The sequence below is a fragment of the Stenella coeruleoalba genome (genome assembly GCF_951394435.1).
Source record: "Stenella coeruleoalba genome assembly, chromosome: 11".
Lineage (NCBI taxonomy): Eukaryota > Metazoa > Chordata > Mammalia > Artiodactyla > Delphinidae > Stenella > Stenella coeruleoalba.
In genome coordinates this window covers 10,499,758-10,523,984 of record NC_137157.1, presented here as the reverse complement: position 1 = coordinate 10,523,984, position 24,227 = coordinate 10,499,758, and the positions used below count along the sequence as shown (strand labels likewise).

At 53.9% G+C, this 24,227-nt stretch overlaps 1 protein-coding gene across 1 annotated transcript in view; it reads left to right on the top strand.

Annotated features, from left to right (window-relative positions):
• TRIOBP (TRIO and F-actin binding protein) overlaps nucleotides 1-24,227 on the top strand; it is a 58,679-nt gene that overhangs the window by 9,459 nt on the left and 24,993 nt on the right. Inside the window, exons 6-10 of the mRNA XM_079937943.1 lie at nucleotides 1,309-1,477; nucleotides 6,995-9,344; nucleotides 13,438-13,552; nucleotides 14,250-15,380; nucleotides 18,679-18,756. Of these exons, the coding sequence (XP_079794069.1) occupies nucleotides 1,309-1,477; nucleotides 6,995-9,344; nucleotides 13,438-13,552; nucleotides 14,250-15,380; nucleotides 18,679-18,756 (3,843 nt within the window). The remainder of the gene's footprint in view (nucleotides 1-1,308; nucleotides 1,478-6,994; nucleotides 9,345-13,437; nucleotides 13,553-14,249; nucleotides 15,381-18,678; nucleotides 18,757-24,227) is intronic.

Genomic DNA, 24,227 nt, shown 5'->3' with positions numbered 1-24,227 from the left:
GCTGCCCCAGACCATGCACCTGGGAGGGACCGGGGGCTCTGCAGGGCCAGCCCAGGGGGGCTGAGGGCCTGGCTATGAAAAGGTAGAGGCAGGTGTTTCCGTTGACAGGGAGCTCGTGCATCGTCAACGGGCTCCAGCCGCCAAAAACTCTCAGTGCACGGAGGGCCGGGATGTTGGGTGTGGTACCCAGATCAGGAGTGGGACTGGACCTAGGCCCCGCCCTGGTCACACACTGCTAAGCCCCATGGCCAGCCCTGGCATGGATCTCCAAGGGTCAGAGGAAAGGGAGCAGGCTGTAGGGCCTGGCAAGGGCGGGGGGCCATTTAGCCAGGAGAAGAGGAGACTCAGGGGAACTTCTTGGGACATGCGACCCTCAAAGTGTTGTCCCGGGACAGAAGAGGCCGGCTATCCAGGAGACCCCAGGGGAAAGTGATAAGATTCAGAATAAAACGACCCAGCCCTGCAGGCATTGTCTCAGGAAGGCTCACCACCCGACTCTGAGGTGGAGAGTTTTATGTCCCTGTTTTGGGGCAAGAAATCTGAGGCTCAAAGAAGGGAAGTGACTTACTTGAGGCCACACATCTGGGAAGTGGTGGGGCTAGACTTTAGGGGTTTTTTTGTTATTATAAATTTATTTATTTTTGGCTGCATTGGGTCTTTGTTGCTGCGCGCGGGCTTTCTCTAGTTTTGTTGAACGGGGGCTACTCTTCAATGTGGTGTGTGGGCTTCTCATTGCTGTGGCTTCTCTTGTTGCAGAGCACGGGCTCTAGGCGCGTGGGCTTCAGTAGTTGTGGCATGTGGGCTCAGTAGTTGTGGTGCACGGGCTTAGTTGCTCGGTGGCATGTGGGATCTTCCCGGACCAGGGCTCGAACCCGTGTCCCTTGCATTGGCAGGAGGATTCTTAACCACCGCACCACCAGGAAAGCCCCTGGGGCTAGACTTTGAACTCACCTACTTCTCTCTGGATCCTCGGGGTGTCTCTGGGGCAGGGACCGCTATTCGAAGGCCCTCCTACCACACGGAGTTTGACTACCCTGGATTCAAGTCCCCTCCCATATAAACCATTTCCTAGCTGTGTGACTTTGGGCAAGTTCTTAGCACCAAGGGACATACCTACTGCACAGGGTTGATTGAACCTTCGCTGAGTTCACACCTTCCAAGAGCCCAGCACAGTCCTGAGCATACAGCAGGTGCTCTTGCAATGTCAATTCCCTTTCCTTCCATCTATCCATCTCATGCTGGGAGTGCAGGCCCTGGGCTCTCTCTCCTTGCTCTCCAAACAGGCTTTCTCCTCCCCTTCCCTGGCAGGACTGGGACACTGTTGAGAGGCAAGAGGAAGCCCCCAGTGGGGACAAGTTCACCGTGATGATCCCACGGAAGCCACAGGAGGGGCCAAGGGCTGACAGTGCCCGAAGGGCTCCTCCTCTCCTCACCCGGTCCCCTGTAGGAGGAGACACTGCAGGCCAGAGAAAGGAGGGTGAGTACCTTCTGCCAGGCCAGGTTGGTCCCTGTGACCACAGGTGTGGTGATGGCCAGGGGCCTGGGAACCAGATAACCATTTCTCTGGCCGCGTGGGCCCCTGGGTACATCTTACTTTAACAACTTGAGTCTTAATAACAGTAACGGTCCCCATATAATTATGGAGCAGGCAATGTGCCATGCAATCTGCTTTAAATACATCATCTTGCAACTGGTGGGTCAGGATCTTCAGGTTGCAAGTGATGGAAACTGGCTGAGTAAAAGTCTAGAGGAATGCCTTCGGGCATGGCTGGATCCAGGTATGCAAATGGCATCAAAAATCTGGTGTCTGCTCTTCTCTCTTCATTCTCAGATCCTCCCCTGATGGTGGCAGGATGAGTAGCAGCGGTATCAGGCTGTATCCTACCTAATTTTCAACTCCCACAGTAAGCGGGCACAATCTTCCCTATAGATATAGCTAAAGTCCCAGGAAGGGTTCTCCCTGGGACCCAGCATGGGTCATGTGCCCAACCTGGAGATCAGGGATGGGATCAATCCCCTGTTCAAACTTCATGGTCTGAGAGTGGAAGAGAGGAGATGGCTCAAAGGAAATCAAGGAGGTGTTGTTTCCAGAGAAAGGCAGAAGGCTGCTGGTCAGGCCAAGCCCACAGATGCCCATGACACTGGTCAGCGTCTCGCTGGTATGTGAACCCAGGATGCTGGACCCCCAAAGTTTGGGCCCTCCATCACTACTGCGCTGTGTTGCCTCCTGGTCTGTGTCTTCAGCATCATCAGGATTTAGAGATGTGGGGCGGGGCATCCATGTCCTAACCCCAGAAGGCAGTCTTGGCTTCCTACGGCTCCTGTAGCATTCAATCATCAAACACATGAGCACTAACCATGTGTAAGACCTGATGCTAGATACCTTGGGCATTCAGGAAGAGCCAGACATGGTCCCTGCCCCGAAAAGCACATCATCTAGTAAAGCAAACAGATGGGAGATGACAAACAGCAGCTCAGGACAGAGGAAGGGTAGAAACAGCTGTGCGGAGTTGTGAGAAGGGCTGGGGGTGAGGGTCAGGGTAGGTCCGGGGTCTGGGGAGAAAGAGCTTCATTCCAGCCAAGGAAGGACTCAGAGGAACACCTTTTGGATGTGGCACTGTAGCTGAGGAAACAGCTGGGTAAAGGCATGGAGGTGTGAAAAGGGAGTATCCTGGTATGCACAGCTTTAGCAGGGATGGTGGTATATAGCTGGGCCAGACCATGCGGGGCCTCAAGAGTCTAGCCAAGGAGTCTGGACTTTCTTTTGTAAGTAGCAGGGGGCCACAGGAGGTTTTTGCGAAGGGGAGCGATGTAATTGGTTCTGTGCCTTAAGAATTTCACTAGGGCAAGGTGTGAAGGATGAATTGAAGCAGGACGAGGCAGAGGAGACTTTTGCAGTTTAAGAGACCATTGCAGCCACTGTAGTGATAACTGGTTTAGGCATGAATCACCGGCTGATGCTAAATTCCTGGGTGAAGGGTTGTCAGGGAACAGTATATTCACACGGTCTCAGAGTATCGCCCCTCAGATTACATATCGATTACAGAGGGAAAAGGCAGCCTTAGGATGGGAAGATCTGGCAGACAGCACCTTAACCAAGTGGACACTCAGCATCCCAGCATGGGGCAAACTGGCCAGGTGCCCCCATGTGTTGCACGGGGGAGGACGTGGCATCTTTTCCAAGTCCAAGAGAGTGGGAACTGATTTTTGGACAATTAGACAGGAGGCTGTGAGAGCAAGTGGCCCGTGGACAGGGAGGGCCTCTCTGGGGAGGCGGCATTGTAGCTGAGATCTAAGTTCAGAAACAGAAGAGCCATTGCAGAGCCTTAAGGAGTGGGCAGAGGTGGCAGGTTCGAGGAGAGAAGAAAGATGGGGTGATAGGAGCATGTGGAGTGTAGGAGAAGGGGGTGCAGAGGAGGCCGGTGTTGGGGGCCACCAGTAACCTGACCCTCCCTCCCAGCCTGTTCCTCCTCCAATCTGTTCTATGTCACCACCCATCCGGAGGCTCAGGTCCCAAATCTCGTGTTATCCCGATTCCCCTTTCCTCACCTTTCACATCCAATCAGCAGCAATTCTGGCCAGCACCTCCAAAACACACCCCAAATATGTCTCCTTTCTGCCATCTTTACCACTGCTCCCCGACCAAACCAGGGGTTATTGCCACAGCGCCTTCAGATCTCCTGTTTCTGCCAGGCCCCTTTAGTCCATTCTGCCCCCAGCAACTGAGCCATCCTTTAAAAACATTCATCAGATCTTGTCAGCACCCCAGCCTCCACTGCCCTGCCCCATCAGGCCCTGGGGAGGGTGTGTATGGGAAGAAGCGCCTCCCCAGTGCGAATGGCCTGAGAGCTGGTGGGGTTTTGTACTAAATCCCTGCTTTCTTGCTCTTAAACACAGGGGCCGTGGGGTGGGGGGACCCTCACTATGTGACCTGCTTGATCAAAGGCAGTCACCACTGTCTGCCTGGCGGCAGGTTCCCAAACTGCAGCAGGAGGCCACGGCCTGGGGGGAATTAGCCAAGTCCAAGAGGCTGGGAATGCCTTGACATCCCTCTCGGGGCACCTCTCAGTTTGCAGACACACTCCATGGGGCAGGCTGTACCGAGCCCGGCTAGCTGAGGGACAAAACACAGATGCCCTAGAACCTCTGCACAGCCTGCCCTGTGTGCTCACTAAGGGGGCTGCAGGAATGAAGTCAGATCCTGGGTGGGCCAGGCTCCAAGGGATGCTTGTGATGGGTGGGAAAGGGAAGAAACCGGGGCTGGGGGTGCTGACCCAGCTGTGAGCCACTGGGAGTGGTGGTAAACGCCATCTCAGCCAGTGCACATGCTCAAAGGGTGGGAAGACTCCAGGACGAGGTGCAACTCAGAGCTGGAAGGTGGTGGCACAATATTATTGCTCACTTATGGTGTGCTAGACACTTTCCTAAGCCCAGTAGACACAGTAATAAACAAGAAGGCGAGGCCCCTACCCACAGGGAGCTGGGAGGCCGGTGGGGGCAGGCAGAGCCTTGCCACACATGGGAAATGCCTGGATTTTATTCCAAGTGCAGATGGGAGCCCTTGAAGGTTTTGCTTTTTTTTTTTTTTTGCGGTACGCGGGCCTCTCACTGCTGTGGCCTCTCCCGACGCGGAGCACAGGCTCCAGACGCACAGGCTCAGCAGCCATGGCTCACGGGCCCAGCCGCTCCGTGGACGTGGGATCTTCCCGGACCGGGACGCGAACCCGCGTCCCCTGCATTGGCAGGCGGACTCCCAACCACTGCGCCACCAGGGAAGCCCTGCATTTTTTTAAAATCTTTTAGAAGAGTTGCAAGGATAGTACAGAGAGTTTCCATTATACCCCTTACCCGGGTTTTCCCAGTGTTGACATCTTACATAACCATAGCCCTATTATCAAAATTAAGAAATTAAAAAAAAAAATTAAGAAATTAACACTGGTAACAATACTACTGACTAAACTACAGACTTTCTTTGGATTCACCGTTTTTCCACACATGTCCCTTTTATGTTGCAGGATCCAATCCAGGATCCCACATTGTGTTTAGTTACCATGTCTTTCAGTTTTCTCCCATCTGTGACAGCTTTCGTCTCTCCTTGTAAGCAGGGGTGATCTAGCTAGATTTGCTTTTGGAAAGGATCTCCCTGGATGGGTGATGACCTTGGGCCCAGAGTGCACATTGTTGGGGGGCTATTGCAACCATCCAGGTGAGAAAGGAGGGTAGCTGAGAGCGGGGAGGTGGGAAGAGGTGGATGAGAGGAGCGTGCAGATTTGGAACGTCGTGGGGCATCAGACCATCACGCAACCACAAGGCAAATTTTTTTTTTGGCCGAATCGCCGGCTTGCGGGATCCTAGATCCCGGTCTCGGCAGTGAAAGCGCCGAGTCCCAACCCCTGGACTGCCAGGGAATTCCCAACAGCACAAATTTTAAGTGCTGCTCTGTGCGTGGTTCCAGTTCCTCGATGGGTGCTGGAAACTCAAGACTTCAGTGACACCAGCTCAGAGAGTTTGGAGGAGGCAGAGGTTTCAAAGTGTGAGAAGAGGGTTTCCATTTTTTTTTTTTTTTGGCCGCGTTGCGTGGCTTGTGGGATCTCAGTTCCCCCACCAGGGACTGAGCCCTGGGCCAAGGCAGTGAAAGTGCAGAATCCCAACCACTAGGCCATCAGGCAACTCCCCAGAGAAGAGGGACTCTTAAGTGTGGACTTTAATGAATGCAGTCGTGGCTCCTTCAAGACACGGCCACAATACCCGTTACTTCTCTCCTGAAGTACCAGCCCAGGGACACGCACACAGCTGGTGGCCACCACATGCTTGGTGACCAAGGGACTGAGGGGGGTGTAGGGTGACACCATGATCATGGCGGCCCCTTCATGGGGATGGGAGTTGTGAGGGGGTCACTGATTAGCGAAGTTACATGAATCCCTTAGATCAGGGCTTCTTAAACTGTAACGTGCATGCAAATCACCTGGGAATCTTATTAAAATGTGATTCTGATGCAGTGCACCCAGGGTGCACCTGAGATTCTGCATTTCTTAGCAAACCCCCGGGTGAGGCCAATGCTGCCGGTTCACAAAAGGAACTTTTTAGAGCAATCACACAAGTCTCACTGGAAGAGAGGGGGGAGTTTCTCGGAATCCAGTTGCAGGAAGTAGAACAGAAATGAAAATTTGTTGGTAGCTGCTATTGGATCCAGCTCTCCCTCTCGGGGTCACACAGGCTATTTTATGCTTCGTTCTTTCTTTTTCTTTTCTTTAAAGGTTTTTTGATGTGGACTATTTTTTTTTTTGCGGTACGCTGGCCTCTCATTGTTGTGGCCTCTCCCGTTGCGGAGCACAGGCTCCGGACGCGCAGGTTCAGCAGCCATGGCTCACGGGCCTAGCCACTCTGCAGCATGTGGGATCTTCCCGGACCGGGGCACGAACCCGTGTCCCCTGCATCGGCAGGCAGACTCCCAACCACTGCGCCACCAGGGAAGCCCAATGTGGACTATTTTTAAAGTCTTTATTGAATTTGTTATAACATTGCTTCTGTTTTATGTTTTGGTTTTTTGGCCGCAAGTCATGTGGGATCTTAGCTCCTCGACCAGGGATTGAACCCGCACCCCCTGCATTGGAAGGCGAAGTCTTAACCACTGGAGGGCCAGGGAAGTCCCTCACAGACTATTTTCAAAACTGCTCTTTACGAGTTTGCCTCTTTTCTAACTTGTTCGTGAGCCCCCAGACTATGTGACCTTCGGCTCTAGAGCCCACCCCACTTTGACCGAGTCATCCTGGTTTTCAATTTCAGATTCCTGACATCAGCTTGAGAGTGGCATCTAAGCCCTCCTCCAATCTGTTGCTCAGAGGGGTGGAGTTGTGTGATAGGGAAAGTGGGTCCTCTAAGGAGACAGTGTGGGGTCTGCCCCAATCATCTGTCCCAGGGGACAAAGAAAGGTAGGCTGTGGGAGCTGCCTAGACCTCTGCCTTTACCTTGAACCTAACTCTTCTCTCTCTAGGCTCTGGTGGTGGGAACCGAAGCGCCGGACAGCACTGGGCGAAGCTCCGGGGAGAAAGCGCGTACTTCTTGGAGCGGCACCGGTCGGCGCTGACCCCGGTCTCTCCCGCGACACCACAGAGTGGTGCTCGAAGTACCACCCCCCAGGCTTCCTCTCTCCATCGCTCTGCTTCCACACAACTCGATACCTCCCGAGCCTCCTCTCCCCCACGACTTGCCCAACGGGACAACCCCAGAACCTCATCCACCCAGCAGGACACCCCCAGGACCTCTTCCACACAGCGGAACACCCCCAGAGCATCCTCTCCCTCAAGAGTCGCCCAACGGGATAACCCCAGAACCTCGTCCATCCAACAGGATACCCCTAGGGCCTCTTCCACGCAACAGAACACCCCCAGACCATCCTCTCCCTCAAGAGTCGCCCAACGGGATAACCCCAGAACCTCGTCCACCCAACAGGACACCCCCAAGACCTCTTCCACACAGCGGAATGCCCCCAGAGCATCCTCTCCCTCAAGAGTTGCCCAACGGGATAACCCCAGAACCTCGTCCACCCAACAGGACACCCCCAAGACCTCTTCCACACAGCGGAACACCCCCAGAGCATCCTCTCCCTCAAGAGTTGCCCAACGGGATAACCCCAGAACCTCGTCCACCCAACAGGATACCCCTAGGGCCTCTTCCACGCAACAGAACACCCCCAGAGCATCCTCTCCCTCAAGAGTCGCCCAACGGGACAACCCCAGAACCTCGTCCACCCAACGAAATAATCCTCAAGTTTCCTTTCCCCCCAGAGCCACCCAACAAGACAACTCCAGAGCCTCTTCTACCCAACAGGACAGCCCTCAAGCTCCTGTCCCTACTTGTACTCCCCAGAGGGACAACCCCAGACCTTCTTGTATTCAACAGAACACTCCCAGAACCTCTTCTACCCAAAGGGACAACCCCAAAACCTCTTGTGCCCAACGGGACAATCCCAAATCCTCTTCCTCACGGCGGGAAAACCCAGGAAGCTCCTCCTCTCAGGGCTGCACCCAACGGGACAATCCCGGACCTTCCTCTCCCCGTCGTTCCTCTCAGCGGAACAATCCCAGGAATTCCTCTCCCCATCGTACTAACAAAGACATTCCATGGGCTTCCTTTCCCCTCCGGCCAACCCAGGGTGATGGCCCCCGAACCTCTTCCCCATCTCGCTCCAAGCAAAGTGAGGTTCCCTGGGCATCCATTGCCCTCCGGCCAACCCAAAGCGACAGGTCTCAGACCTCATCTCCCATCAGACCAGCTCAGCGTGACTCATCCCAGCGCTCCTCCAGCCCCACCCAGCACAACTCACCATCCCGGGCCACTTCCTCCTCCCACCCGCCAAGCCACCACAGTGCCTCCCGGACCTCCTCGCCTCTGCACCCTGCTACCCGCGGTGCACCCCAGACCTCTCCGGAGCCCTCCCAGCCCCCCTGCCCTGTGTGCATTGGGCACCGGGATGCCCCTCGAGCCTCCTCGCCTCCTCGCTATTTGCAGCATGACCCCTTTCCCTTCTTCCCAGACCCCCACGCATCTGAGAGTGAATCGCCCCACCATGACCCCCCCTATATGCCCCCAGCCGTATGCATTGGACACCGGGATGCCCCTCGGGCTTCCTCACCCCCCCGCCACACCCAATTTGACCCCTTTCCCTTCCTCCCAGACACGTCAGATGCTGAGAACCAGTCCGCCCAGCACGAGCCTCCTCAGTTCCCCCCCACTGTGTGTATCGGGCACCGTGACGCACCCCGGGCCTCCTCCCCGCCGCGCCAAGCCCCAGAGCCCTCCCTCTTGTTCCAGGATCTCCCCAGGGCCAGCACCGAGAGCCTTGTCCCCTCCACAGACTCTCTGCACGAGCGCCTCCACATCCCCAGCCCTGTATGCATTGGGCACCGTGATGCACCCTCCTTCTCGTCCCCGCCCCGCCAGGCCCCCGAGCCCTCCCTCTTCTTCCAGGACCCCACTGGGACTAGCATGGAGAGCCTGGCCCCCTCCACCGACTCTCTGCGTGGCTCCCCAGTGCTGCACCCTCAAGTGTGCATAGGGCACCGGGATGCCCCTCGAGCCTCCTCTCCACCCCGCCACCCGCCCAGTGACCTAGCGCTCCTGGCACCCTCACCTCCGCCAGGCAGCTCGGGGGGCTCCCGGGGCTCGGCACCCCCGGGGGAGACCAGGCACAACTTGGAGAGGGAGGAATACACCGTGCTGGCCGACCTGCCCCCACCCAGGAGGCTGGCGCAGAGGGAGCCAGGGCCCCAGTGCAGCAACGGGGGCCGCACCCGCAGCCCTGGCCGCGCAGAGGTGGAGCGCCTCTTCGGGCAAGAGCGCAGGTGAGCCCAGGGCTGGGGCAGCCAGGTGGGCTGGGGCGGAGGCTCGGCGGCGGCAGGACAGGTGGAAGGTTCACAGGCTTAGGTTCCAAACCAGGAAAGGGTTTAGGCCCCCGCCCTGCCGCTTACTGGCTATGTGACCTTAGGCAAATCACTTCACCTGTTTCCGCACCTTAGGAGTTGTTTTTGACAATTAAGTGATATTGTGCATAGCCTAAGAGTAAGAGCGAAGACCAGGGTCAGGCAGGCTGGGTTCAAACCCTGGGTCAACGCCATTCGCCAACTGGTGTGATGTGGTAAAGTGATTTAATCTACCTAAGCCTCAGTTTCCTCATCTGTAAAATTAGAACATTAGTACATTAATTTAAATGAGGTTAAATTCTCAAACCCTTTGTTTGATCCAGAGTCATAGGTTTATTTATTTATTTATTTATTTTTTACACCTTATGTGAGGGAGAAGAAAGTGTCCCAGATTTTTTTTCTGCCTTAAAGAAGAAAGCTCACAGGTCCCTTGCATTTCCGAAAACAGAGATGTCAATTTAAAACGTATGGCCAGAGCCACATATTTTAAATAAGAGAACCCACAGGATGACAGACTTTTTTTAGAGGTTAAATATTCCTTTCCTGGGACGCAGCGACAGCACCTGAAGTCCAGGAATCCCACAAGTCTCCTTGGTCAGTGGCTCCATTCATGCGGGTGTTTACAACCCAGCAGAACGTCTGCTTTTCCCCAGTCTTGGGGAGGAGAAATGTTTCCTCCAGATCCGGCTGAGATTTCTTTCTCCAGCAGTTCCAGCCTCAGAGTCTTTAAGGATCAGGGCTGAAATTCCATTCGCTAAGTTCAAGAGAACAAAAAAACATAGGTCTGAAAGTCTCAAAACTTTCAGTGTAGAATTCAATAAATTATAGCATATTTACCGAGGCTGAGGTGTACAACCAACACCACAACATAATTTTAGAACATTTCCACCACCCTAAGGAGTGGGTAATATTTTGCATCCACAATTCCTCTCTTTGTTGTTCCTTAGAAAACATTTTCTCTTAGATTTGAATCTGCACGAGAAACCTTATCTCTTATTCTTCAAATTTCCTTTTCCAGTAAGTTTTATCCATTTAAAACCCAGGCGACAACCTTTGTGGTCTCCAGCATTAGTGTAATTCTTTCTTTGGCCTCTTAAAAAAATACTTTCGTTTTTTTAGAGCAGTTTTTGGTTCACAACAAAATTGAGCAGAAAGTACAGAGATTTCCCATATACTCCCTATTCCTACACGTGCACAGCTACTCCACTATCAACATCCCCCGTCAGAGTGGTCCACTTGTTGCAATCCATAAACTTACACTGACACATTATCACCCAAAGTCCATAGTTCACATTAGGGTTCACTCTTGGTGATGTACATTCTGAGTTCAGACAAATGTATAATGACGTGTGTCTACCATCAGAGTATCACACGGAATAGTCTCACTACCCTGAAAATCCCCTTTGTCTTTGGCCTTTTATGATGACTATTTTTGGTCTGATGTCAATTTGCATACCTTTGACTTTACCTGATGACTCAGCAGGGTCTTTGAACCAAAGTTAAATTTTCTTTCCTTCTTTTTTTTTCTTACCCTGATTAACTTCTAGAGAGATAAAGCATTTATAGTAGAAGTCTGGAATATTTATACTTTTATTAATCATTTAATTGTTTTTACACAGATACTTCTATTCATTTTGCTCTCTTTGAAGTAGATTTACCTTTTTTTTAAAGCTTTATTGAGGTATGACTGATATATAAAAATTGCATATTTAGCATATATATTTTGGTGAAGTAGATTATTTGCTTTTAACCAAGGCTTTACGACTCTACTGAGTAATTAAAATTTTCCCTCTTGTATGGCATTTTTTCCAAGTAGAAAACCATTCGTCCTCTGAAGAAAAAATTTTAAAACCTACTTAAATATCCCTAAGGGACAGACTGAAATTTATGAGTGGGTGGCTATAGAGCTGTACTCTTACTTTCTCCCATTCATTCATTCAACATGTATTTATTGAGCATCTACTCTGTTCAAGCATTGCTCTAACTGAGGCTGGACGTTTTTTCTTAAAGGGCTATTATCACATTAAAGCATTAGGAATTTTGGCTCGATATCTTCATTCCTGCCCTCTTGATGCCTTTGGAATTTCTTGTCTTAGAATCATATAAGCATTTCCTAGTATCTTGAATTCAAAACAGAGCCTTCATGGAATTTACCTGACTTGATGGTCGCTGTCCTTTAATACCCTCTGGAAGTGGAAGAGCCCATCCAAGCTTCTTTGTCATCCTCGGTGCAGAGCCACACCAACCCTCAGGAACAGGTGGCCCGAGGAAATACTGTTGCTTCAGCATCAGGAGGCTGGGTCTCTGTCCAAGTCTCAGAATTTTCTTGAGTTCTCTCCCCTCTCTCCATTCCACACGGGGGGAACCTTCTCAGACGGAATGCTCACTGAACAAGCTGGAGTTTATATGGAAAATGCATTCATTCGGAAGAGAACGCACGTTTGCCTCGCCACCCTGCACAGGGTAGTTTCTGCCATTATCCTCCCCACCTAGTCAACGTTGGGGTTTTTGCTTCGCAGAGGCTCCTACACCCCGGTTCTGAGGGAAATTCACTCTAAGGCATCAGATCTCACAGAGCAAGGAAACTCTCTCGCTTCAAATTGGATTAAAAATTGAACCTGATCAGGCAGCCATCAAACTTAGAAACAGTTACTCCAGAGCAGGGAACTTTGGTTTCCTGTGAGTCCAATGCTAAGAATGGCTAAAAAATCAAATTAGTTTATGGATCTGATTCCAATAACATTGGCAAAAGCCATAAGACAAGAACAAAGCCCAAGGCCTTAATTGTTTCACTTTCTAAAGCCTCTGTAGAGTTTCAGCCTAGTCCCCAAGCTGGAGGCAGACTGCAGGGTATGGGTCCTGGCTCAGACCTGAGGAGAGATTCTTCTTCCTGTTTCACTGGCTGGGTCAAGGTCAGCACCTGGTCATCTTTCCCAGCCTTCTGGTTTGGTTCAGCCACCAGAGACACAGCTCCATCTGCCAATTTAGATGAAGTCTGACTCTCAAACCCTCTTGCAATAAATATCCTAAATACCCAGTGGAGTGGTTAGGTCTTTTCTTTTGACCCCCTCACACAGGGGAGGGGAGAGATGTACCCAGATTCTGTTTAATGTTCCTACATTTCAACAGAGATGTCACGTTAAATATTAATAGCCATGGCTAACGATTATTAAGCAAGACAACTAGCTGGAACTAGGGACTTTCCACAGCTTAGAGGTTGTCTTCGCCGGACGTGGCAACAATGCCTGAAATCTGGGTGTCTTAGAAATGACATTTGCATGGGCGGTTTTATGTTGGCCTTTCTGGAGTTGTGGGGAAAAGAGGATGTTTCTTCCTTCTGATCTTGCTAAGAGCTCTTTAACCAACAGCTAGAGGGCTGCAGCTAGCACTGAGGGGAACAGGTTGGCCTGGGAAGTCCAAAATTTACCATATGGACAGAAAATGGGCAGAAAGAATGGAATATGGGGGCATATGTCATTCTGCCTCTCCTGTCTCCACCTCATGGATTGCAGGAGTTGAAATGAGATAGTACAAGTGCCTGGGACACAGGAAGTATTCCATAAATGTTTGCCATTATGATCACGCATGCACACTGCCTGCGACACGGTAGGTGCTCAATAAATCTTAATTCCCACAAGGACCAGTCTAGCCTTTGTCTGAGGGTGAACTGTGGGCTGCCAGTGGGGTGGCGGCCAGAAAGGAAGTACTGAGTGAGACAGGAGGCGGTCAAGGCCAAGGCTGAGCTCCCCGACCTTTGCCCACCCCTTTTCTCATTTCGTCTTCCCAACAGCCCCATGAAGCAGGTAGAATAGGGCAGTGTCGACTATCCCCATTTTGCAGAAGGGGAAACTGAGGCCCTGAAAGGATCCTCCCTCACTTAAGGCCCTTCAACGAGCTTGTGGTGGGTCCCTGGATCTGCTACATCTCTTCCACTGGGGGTGGGAGTAGAGGAGCTGGGGTGCCGGGAGTGGGGCAGTCCCAAGGGCCCTCAGAGGGGCGGTGCGTTTGCTCATAGGAAGTCCGAGGCACCGGGGGCCTTCCAGACCCGGGATGAGGGGCGGTCGCAGCGGCCCAGCCAAGTTCAGAGCCAACCTCTCCGAAGACAGTCCAGCCCTGCCCTCAGCAGGGAGGTGAGCACTGCCAGCCTGCCCGGGGCCCCTGCACCCCCAAGGGGTGAGCCACAGCTTCTCCCCTCCCCCAGGTGCTGGGCGGGGGTCCTGGGAAGGGAGGTTCTTTACGAAAGGGTCAGAGTCCCAATCATGGGCGTCCAGCTCCTCCCTCTCCCAAAGAGCCAGCAAAATTGAGCCAGACCCCATCAGTCCATCCTGAAGACGGCCCTTCCATGCTGCCCCCGTCCTCCATTAGGCACCTGCCATCTTGAGAAGTTTTCAGGGAAAACCTCCCCATACGTCAGTCCAGCTCTAAGGGCTGTCTCTTCCAGGGTGGGGATTGGCATTTTTAAAGAAACTCTTAGATGGCAGGGCCCAACCCAGTGTGAATGGAGTATTGGTGGTGGAAATTCCGGCACCTGATAGCCCAGGTTGGAATCAATATCTTGGGGGGGAGGGGGAAGTCCGGAAAGTGAGCAGCTGTTTGCAGATCTTTTTCTGGAACTGAGGAAGGTGGGTGAGAGGTAAGGGCTGACACCCCCAGGGAGGGAAGCCAGAGACCCTAGGTACTTTTTGACCTGCTTTAATCCAGCCTGCCGTGAGGACAGAGCTTGCAACTCCCTGAAGCCTGGCTAAGACCCCAGTTTCCTGTCCTCCTAGACAGACACCACCCAGTCAAGGTCCTGGAGCCTCACCCACTCCCTCACCTCATCCTCAGGTAACCAAGCCCCTCGCGAAGCAGGCAGAACCGGCCCGGCGGAGCCGAGCAGAGCCCCCTCATCCCAGGAGCCCCGAGAGGCGGCCTGAGGGGGAACGGCGGCTCCAGGGGTCCTCGCCGCCCCCGAGGACGTCAGCCAGGACTCCTGAGAGGGAGCAGCGGACAGAGAGCCCTCTGGAAAGAGGCCGGGCGGGCCCAAGACGGCCCCTGGGAGGGCAGCAGAGTCTGGAGGGACCGCCAGGATCCGGGGACCCACACGGACACCTGGAGAGAGGCTGGGGCAGGCAGGAGGGCCCAGGCCTGGGGGGCTGGCTAGGACTTGGGGGGCCCAGGCAGGGGGCTGCCAGAGCCCCAGAGGAAACCTGGAGGGGCCCTCCCAGGGAGTCTGAGGAGAGCTGGAAGCTGCTGGCTGGCCCCCCCTGCCACAGGGGGCAGGCAGAGGCCTGGGAGGAACCCCCCAGTGCTGGGCCATGGGAGCCCTCTGGCAGGCCAGCTCAGCGGGGCTGGGGCAGCCTGCAGGAGCTGTCCAGTCCTCACCAGCCTATGAGGCCCCCAGAGAGCTCCAGGGCAGGCCCAGGAGAGTTCTCGAAACCCCAGAGGCCTGAGACCACCCCTGCCACGGGCTGGGGGGCTGAGGGAGCCTGTCCACACCTGCGTGGCCCCGAGAGGCAGCCCGAGCTTGACTGGAGGGACCTGGTGGGCCTCCTCATGGCCCCCAGAGAGGGGGCCTGGACCCACTCGGGGGAGCCGACACTCGCCTCCACTCTTCCGAGGCTGGACTGGGAAGGCCTCCTGGAGCTCCTGCAGGCCCAGCTGCCCCGCCGGGACTCGGCTGGACACTGGGGTGGGCCAGGCACAATTTCCCCAGGCACGAAGGGTACTCTGGAGCTGGAGCCAGAGCGACACACCCAGTCTGAAGGAGGGGCAGGAGCTACTCTGGTCAACGGATACAGCCCTGGGCAGTGGCCCCAGAGCTCCGCCCAGCCACCCAGCCCTGCCGGCATCTCCACCCAGTGGCCAAAGACCAAAGTGACAAGTGGACCAGAGACCTCAACTATGGCTGGTCTGGAGGAGACAGGCCAACTGAGGGGCAGGAGCCCTGCAGAGGGCCCCAGCTCGCTACAATGGGAGGTAAGTCAGCCTCACTTCCGAGGGGCAGCCTGAAAGTCAGTCCCACCGCACACAAGTGTCCCGAAAGGCCTCCCCTCAGCTTCTGCACACAATCCTCCTGACCAAAAGCTTCCCCTAGCACAAACTGCACAGTGATAATGAGAGCACTGTTCTTGAGCATGTACTGTGTGCTAAGCCTTGGTCTGAATGCTTCATGGTATTTTCCTCATTTAATCTCCACAGCAGTCTGATGAGAAAGGCACTATTTATTTACAGACAAGGAAACTGAGACACAGAGAGGTTAAGCCACTCACCCAAGATCACACAGCTAGTCAGGGCCAGGGTAGGGGTGGACCCCGGGTCTGCTCCGTGCAGATCACCCTGAGGCCTCAAGCAAGATGCACTGGCCAGGCCCTTCTCCCCTCCTGGCCCTACAATACTTGGTTTGTGTTGCCTCTGGTGGCTTCTACCTGGCCCTGTCTGGGACTGCAGCCAGCGTGGTCGTGTCCCCTCGCCACTGCTGTATTCCAGGTTCCTTAAAGTCCAGGAGTGAAGCTTGACAGCTTCACTTACCTTTCTCTGGCCCATACAGCTCCTCTCAGGCACAGAGAAGGGGTTGCATAAATGCTCACTGGGCTGAGCTGGCTGCTGAGACAGCTGCTTAAATGGGGGCCTATATGTAAAGTAGGCCCAGTGCCTGGCGCATAGTAGGTGCTCACTAAATCCCTTCCTGTCTCTTTGGCCCAGGGGCAGGGTCACAGAGTCAGCAGTGCTCTGGTGCTGCCCAGAGCATTTACCTGAAGACGCTCAGTGGGAAGGGTCCTGGAGGCCAGAACCCTGCAACCTGGCCTCAGCTCACCAGGAATGCAGCAGGTGGTTTTGGACACCCAGACTCTCTTGGTCCTGGTCTTCCTCTGTAAAACGGGACCAACTACTTCCCTGACAGGCACTACTGGGGCGACGCGGCAGCTCCTGCTCTTTCATCCAGACCCTCCCCGTCTCCACAATGTGCAGCCCAGTACTGCCTCCCCCACGGATGACAGCGGAGGGCTTATGGTGTGCCGGGCCTTGGCCTTCGGGCTTCGCATGCTTTGCCACATGTGCCTCAGCTCGATACGAGGCCCAGACTCATTCAGCATTTGCTGGGGGTCACACAAGTATAAGTCGAGAGAAGTGAGATCAAAGTATTGACTCCAAAGCCCGAGTTTTTACTTTTTAAAATTTTATTGAAGTAGAGTTGATTTACAATGTTGTGTTCATTTCTGCTGTACAGCGAAGTGACTCAGTTATACATATATATACTTTTTCATATTCTTTTCCATTATGGTTTATCATAGGATATTGAATATATTTCCCTGTGCTATACAGTAGGACCTTGTTGCTTATGCATCCTATATATACTAGTTTGCAAGACAAAAGACATTTGTCTTTCTTTCTGACTTCATTTTGTATGATAATCTCTAGGTCCATCCATGTTGCTGCAAATGGCATTATGTCATTCTTTTTTGTGGCTGAGTAATATTCCAGTGTGTGTGTGTGTGTGTGTGTGTGTACACCACGTGTATATACACCACATCTTATTTATCCATTCATCTGTTGATGGACATTTAGGTTGTTTCCATGTCTTGGAAAAGCCCAAGCTTTTAACCACTATTTTGTGGAGCCTCTGAGCCCATGGAAGGACTAGGGAGCCCCCTTCCCTGCATTTCCCTGAGGCTGCTCTCGATTTCTCCCCTGATCAACTCAATGCACAGACACCAGAGATGCAGGGATGAGCCAGCTTGGTCCTGCACATGAGAGGTTGCTATCAGGCTTGTTGGGCAGGCAGGTGGACCACCACAGGCAGCTCAAGGAGAAGATGCTGCGTCCCAGTGGACGCTGGGATGCTGCAGGCTGGTCTGGTCAAAAGAGAAGAGGGAGGAAAGAGATTCTCTAGCTAGAGTTACTCCATGGTGAGGCTCAGGGGTCCCTGGGTGGTTAGGAGATGGTGACTGGGGAGGGGCAGGAACACCAGGTGCTTCAGGCCATTTCACAGATGACACAGCAGAGGCATTCACCAGGTCCTGCTGGGGCTCCAGCTGGTCACCTCTAGGAAACCTTTGGCATGGCGTTCAAGGCCTCCTGGCCTTCCTTCCCCCCCAGATTTGCCCTCTAGCTGTGCTGAGCTGGCTGCAGAGCTCTGTGAGCACATCTCCCTGCCCTTGTGCCTGCTGTTTCTAGCTAGGAAGCTCTTCCCTTCCCTCTTCACTCACCAAACATCTGTTCATTGTTTGAGTCTTAGATCAGCTGCCCTGTTCTGAGACGCCTTCCCTGAATACTCACGCCACCCCTGGATTGGTGATGTTTCCCTTCCGGGCTTGGTAGTTCTGCTCCTCTTCATCTGGTCACACTCAGTTGTCGTTTTCCCTTAAAAAACATGAGCTCCATGCGGGCAGGAGATGCACCTACTTTATCTCTGTACCTCTGGCCCCTGGCCCAGGGTCTGACACAAAGGAGATGAGCTTAGTGGCTGGTTGACCAGTGAATACATGGATGCTTGAGGGCTTGCAAGAAACAGACGGAAGGTGGGTAGGTCCGTGGGTAGTTGATGGATGAATGATGGATGACAGATGTATGAACGGGTGATGGATAGATGATATATGTTGGACAAATGAGAAACAGATGTTGGATGGGTGGATGGATGAATGGATAGACGGGTGATGAATGGAACAGATGAAGGGTGCTGGATAGATAGATGTTGCATGGATGGGTAAATGTTGTGGAATATGGATGATGGATGGATTGAGGAAGGATACGTGGATATAGTTTTATTTTAATTAATTAATTTATTTTTGGCTGCGTTGGGTCTTCGTTGCTGTGCGTGGGCTTTCTCTAGTTGCGGTGAGTGGGGGCTACTCTTGGTGGCGGTGAGCAGGCTTCTCATTGGGGTGGCTTCTCTTGTTGCGGAGCACGGGCTGTAGGCGCACGGGCTCAGTAGTTGTGGCTCACGGGCTTAGTTGCTCCACGGCACGTGGGATCTTCCCGGACCAGGGATCGAACCCATGTCCCCTGCATTGGCAGGTGGATTCTTAACCACCGCACCACCAGGGAAGCCCCGTGGATACAGGATGGATGAATAGATGATGAATAAATTGAGGATGCATGTATTGGGATAATGGATGTTGGCTAGATGAGTGGGTGGATGACATAGGATGGATTCTGGATGGTTGGATGGATACATGGGTCTATTGATGTTAGATGGATGGATGACGAATGGATGCATAAGAAGTTGGAACCTGGGGAATAATCTGACCTAAGCTGTGTTCTTTCTTACCTCCAGTTCCAATCAAAGGAGCCTGAGGAGTCAGAAGGAAGCAGAGGCCAAGACTCACTGACTGACCAGAAGCAGGCAGACTCGGTAGTTGGGTCATGGGTGTGGGCACAGAGGGAGGGGAAGGGAAGGGAAATCAGGTTGGAGGTGCGCTGAGGCCCTCAGATCAGCTCTGGGGTCATCCAGGCCAAGGCTGGCTCTGCCATGGGGACATCGAGAAGAGGGGCTCCACCGCATCTGGGCGGGTGGACAGTCCTAGGGTCAGAAGCCTAGGGCTCTGCTTTCAACTTGCTAGGATGCCCTGAAAGGTCGCTGCCCTTCCCTGGGCAAATGGCAGTTTGGCCCTGATGGTCTCTGAAGGCAAGGTCCTCCTGATTCTGGAGGGTTGGCCAGGCTGGGAGAAAGGGTAGAGCTTCCAGGAGCTGGAGCCAGAGAAGCACTGAAGAGGGCCAAGGAGGTACAGAAGTCAGCTGGGCCTGGAGGAGCTCCAGGGTCCTGGGGCGGGAGAGATGTGTGCAAGGGGTGGGACCCGCCGAGGCCGCTCTGAGGCCTGGCTGCAGCTGGAGCACATGCTCTGCCCCGCCCCTCCCCACAGACCTGCCAAACAGACTGTTCTCATCACCCGCAGCCTCCAGAGAGGTGAGGTCAGAGCTGAGGGCCTGGGGCAGCGGGGGGCGAGGAGAACACCAGGCGGTTTGAGGCTGTGCTTTTCTAATCCTGCTGTTGTTCTGCTGTTCCCCATGCCGCTTCCTGAGAAGCTGGGTGTGACAGGGGTGGGCGGGGGGGGGGGTGTCTGTCTGGCAGTCTGGAGCCCCCAAGTCTGGCCCTGCCGCTAGTCAGAGCTGGAGGGATTCTGCCCAGCCCCTGACTGTGCAGATGAGGAAAGGAGGGGTAGGCAGTCATCTCAGATCACATAGCTGGTCGGTGGTCGGGCTCAAATTAGGACCTAGGGCTCAGGATCTCCTACCCAGCGCTCTCTCTGCTACCCCCAACGCCGCTTCCTGGCTCTGCCCTGATTGCCTGCGTGGCCTCGCATAGTAGAAGCAGCATTCTAACTGCTTGGTGGGCCAGTCTTCCCATCTGTGAAATGGGAGGGAACGGGGACTGGTCACCAAAAGCACTTCCAGCTCTCACAGGGACTCCGGCAACTTTGCTCTTCCTCTTTCTGGGTTATTTCTTCATACTTCCTGGGGCCAGAGTTTTGTGAACAAAGAGGAAACAGCAATACAGGTGTCCCCCTCTAGTCTCCATGAAATTGGCCTGCCCCAGCAACCCAGAAAACCTCTCAATCCCCCCCCAGGAAGCCTGGACTGGACAGAATTGATAACTGCCTCACTCATTCATTCACATACCCTTCGTGAGCACCTTGTGTATGCCTGGGTGTGGGCCAGGGGCGACGTGAAGCACCAGCAAGGAGCCCACGGTCTAGTGGTCAGGGCTGTGATGGCGATGAGGAGCAGGGTGGAGGCAGGCCTTCCCCCCAAAGCCCCCTCAAGGAGCCCACGGTCTAGTGGTCAGGGCTGTGATGGCGATGAGGTGCAGGGTGGAGGCAGGCCTTCCCCCCAAAGCCCTGGATCTGTGCTTTGATGCTTCATGTCCCACGTCCAGAGAATCCCTGGATTCTGAAGAGTTGGGACACCTGGGCTCTGCCCTGCCTCTGCCAGTAACTTGTTGTGTGACTTTGGGCAAATGCCTCTGCTTCACTGGGGCCTCAGTTTCCCCAACAAGGATGACTCCAAAGAGGGTGCACTGGGGACTCTGCCGGGTGTGTGGCTGTGGAAGTCTGTGACTCATTCCTTTCACAAAGGGGAGGAGAGTAGGCAGATGGAGGACTCAGGATTAGGGGGCCCTTGAGTGACCCCTTGGCTCCAGAGGGTTGTTGCCTTGGGGAAGAGGAGCCCAGAGTTTCTCCATCTTTAGATATTTCAAGAGGAGCTGGAAATATGTAGCTATGTGTTAAACTACATGATTATTTAACACTGGAACCTAATGCAAAATAATCTGAAAACCTTATGCGGGCTGAATACACATCTATGGTCCGCACTGCCCTCCCGCCGGCCACCTGGGGTCTGACCTGAGGGTGGAGAAGTGCACATTCCCAAGGGCGCTGAGCCCCAGGAGCCCTGTCAACCAATACCACGCGGTGTGAACACGTGGCAGTCCACCTCGGCAGTTCTGGGAGAGGAGAAAGATGGCAACCCTGGGCCTTTGAGGTGGGCATGGCAGCATGGGCAGGGGAGGCTGTCGTCAGGGACGTGGGGGCCAACACTGGACCCTGTTTGACAGGCAGACAAGAGGCCAGCGGAGGGCAAGGCTGAGAGCCCACTCAAGGGCCGACTGGTGACCTCATGGCGGATGCCCGGGGACCGTCCCACGCTGTTCAATCCGTTCCTGCTGTCTCTGGGGGTCCTCAGGTGGCAAAGGGTAGGCTGGCTCCAGTGGGGTGGGGCTCGGGTGAGGGTGGGGAGAGTGGGGGAGGGGAGGGAGGCGGCTGGTGTCAGTCAAAGAAAAGCCAGTAGGGGCTCAGAGTGAGAGATGTGGAGGCCCCATGTGAGGAAGGAGAGCTGGAAGCAGAGCCCAGAGCTTCCGTGGTCTCTGCAGCGAGGGGGACGTCCCACCTGCTGGACCAGGCTGGGGCTGTTTTCAGCTTTCAGGGTGAGGGGTGATGGAATAATCCACCCAGCTGAAAGCTCCCAATCAGCAAATAGGCCAAGGGGAGCCAGGCTGGGAGCAAGGGGGAGAGGGAGGGAGGGCCTGCGAGGGGCTCTGGGATTGCAAAGTGTGTCTCAGACCTGGGTCTGAGCCAGTTGCACAAACATCTGGCATTACGTAACCCATTCCCTGCCCAGAGAGGGCTGTAAACACTCAGGCCTCTGGTTGGTGGTTTTCTCAAGGGCAGGGAGGGGAGGCAGCTGTGACTTGTGCTCTCCTGCCCCCTTCACGGTGGGAGGGAAGAGGCCTGGCCATCTCCAGGAGCCACAGCCTGGCTCATGGGGTCTCTTCTCTCGGTGACAGGCTGACTCTCATAGTCTCATCAGCTTGGGGTCTAGCTCTAGGCTGAGAGCCTGTATACCCATTCTACAGATGAAGGGACCGGGACTCAGAGAGGTGAGGTAGACTTGCCCGAGGTTGCACAGCTATGGTTTAGAGCAGCGTTCGCCAACCTTTTTGGCACCAGGGATCGGTTTCGTGGAAGACAATTTTTCCATGGACAGGCGGTGGGGGGGATGGTTCAGGCGGTAAAGCAAGCGACGGGGAGCGATGGGGCGCGACGGGGGAGTGGCAGATGAAGCTTCGTTCGTTTGCCCGCCACTCACCTCCTGCTGTGCGGCCCAGTTCCTAACAGGCCAAGGACCAGTACCAGTCCACAGCCTGGGGGCTGGGGACCCCTGGTTTAGAGGAACTGGCCTCTTGCTGATTTTCCTCATTCCTAGATGAGAGAATGGCAGCAGCCAAACTCACCAAGCCTCAGTTGCAACATCTGTCTAATGGGGAAAAAAAAATCTATGGAGATGATCAGGGCTGCAGGGAAGGCTCAGGGAAATCAGGATGCACAGAGGTGTGATGGGGTGGGGTACGGGGTAGGAGGGCGTCCAAACACTAGCTTCTCCATCCACTTCTTAATTTCCTCGCTGCTGCTCTTTGGGGGTTAAGGCACAAGGGTAACCAGGCAAACGTGGTTATCTGGGCAGAGTGGTATCTTCAAGCCATGGGCGGGAATTACCTTATCAACCTAACTAAGGGTCACTAACACACAGCAGTTCCGGCAGGAGGGGGCAGGTAAGTTTTTGGCTGGAGAGAAGGGGGAGAGAAATGGGGAAATGGACTCTGGGATGATGATGATGGTGATGATGGCCAGCATTTATTGTGCACCTACTATGTGCTCAGCTCTGTGTTCAGTGCGTGGCACATCTGATTGCATTGAATCCTCACCACTAGGCATACTAGGTACAGTTCATATTGTCCATTTCATAGATGAGGGAATGAAACTCACTTGTTCCAGGTCACACAATGGGGGAGAGCTAAGATTTGAACCCTGCTCTGGCCGACTTCAGAGCCCACCCCCCCACCTCTGTGCATCCGTATCTCCCTGAGTCCTCCTTGCAGCCCTGAGAGTCTCTGCAGATTTTCTCCATTGGACAGATGTGGCAACTGAGGCTCAATGAATTTGCAGCTATTCTCTCACCTGGGAATGAGGAAAATCAGGAGCTGAGAGACGGAACTGCTAGTGGAACCACCCAGTTACTTAAAGCAGCTTCACACATCTCTTGGGCTGGACAGTGAAATTAGTCCAAGGTCAAGAGCTAGGAAGCCTGGGCTTGAGGTCTGTCTCTGCCCCTAACTTGTGTGACTTTGGGCCATCGTCTCCCTTCTCTGAGCCTCACACTGTTATCTTCAATAGAGTAACGCTTTGAGACTGGATAACCCCAAGGTTTGGTGGCTCTGTTTAATAAGTCAATCCTGGGTCCCTGAAGCCGTGCCATCTCTGTCTTACCGGGGCAAGTTGCAATGAGGCAGTCATTCCTTCATTTGTGCATTCATTCACTCGACCAATGTTTACTAAGGACCTAATGTGGGCTGAGGCCCTAGGCTTACCATGATGTAGACAAAAACCACTCTGTTCCTGCCCACAAGGAGCTCACAGTTTGTGAGGACACGGACATATAATTGATTAGAACACTGTGTGGTCATCAGTGGAGTTGGGGAGTGTACAGATGCAGGGAGCTCTGGGCAGGGAGTTCACGCAGGCAGCCCTGGGAAAGGAGCTTCTAAGTCTGTGCTGGGGGCACTCTGGCTTCCTTTGGGCTGAGACTTGAAGGGTAAGGAGGAATTTTCCAGGCAAACAAACATGTGGAGGGAGGGAAGGGAGAGAGTGAGTGTGCGTGTGTTGGGGCATAAGAGGACGGGAAGGGAAGTGTTCCAGGCATGGCACAGCACAACGTGCAGTTAGGGAGGCGCAGAGGACCTGGCTCGTTCTGGGACTTCCCAGCGTTGTGTAGCCCTAGCACGTGAAATGTGTGTGTCTAATGATAGAGGACAGCAGGCAGGGGCCAGATGATAGTGGACATGACTGCGGGCACAAGGATGTGTGTATCAACAGTGGAGAAGTGTTGAAGAACTTTGAGCAGGGGAGTGTTCTCATCACTGTGTTGAGGGTACTGGAAGGGAGTCCCAGAGGCCAGGAAACCAGCAAGGAGGCTGGTACTGCCAGGTGTCCACGCCACTGCGGTAGGGCATTGGTGGTAGCTGAGGTGTTCTGTTTGTCCATGCACTCTCCCAAGGACCAAATGCCTGAGTGAGGTACAGGGTAGTGTGGGAACACTCAGCACAGGGATGCCAGAAGGCCAGTGTCTAGGAGGACTTACCCTTGGTCTCATTCCTCAGGGTGGAGGAGAGAATTCCAATGGGAAATGCTGGGAAAACTTCAGCTCCCTGGGCCTCTGTTTATCTGTGAAATGCAGATAGTGATTATAATCATGACAGCAATAATTTTCGAACCCCAAACTGAGATGGCAGAATCATTGAAGTGGTAATTATTCCAAGCTCCCCTGCGCCCC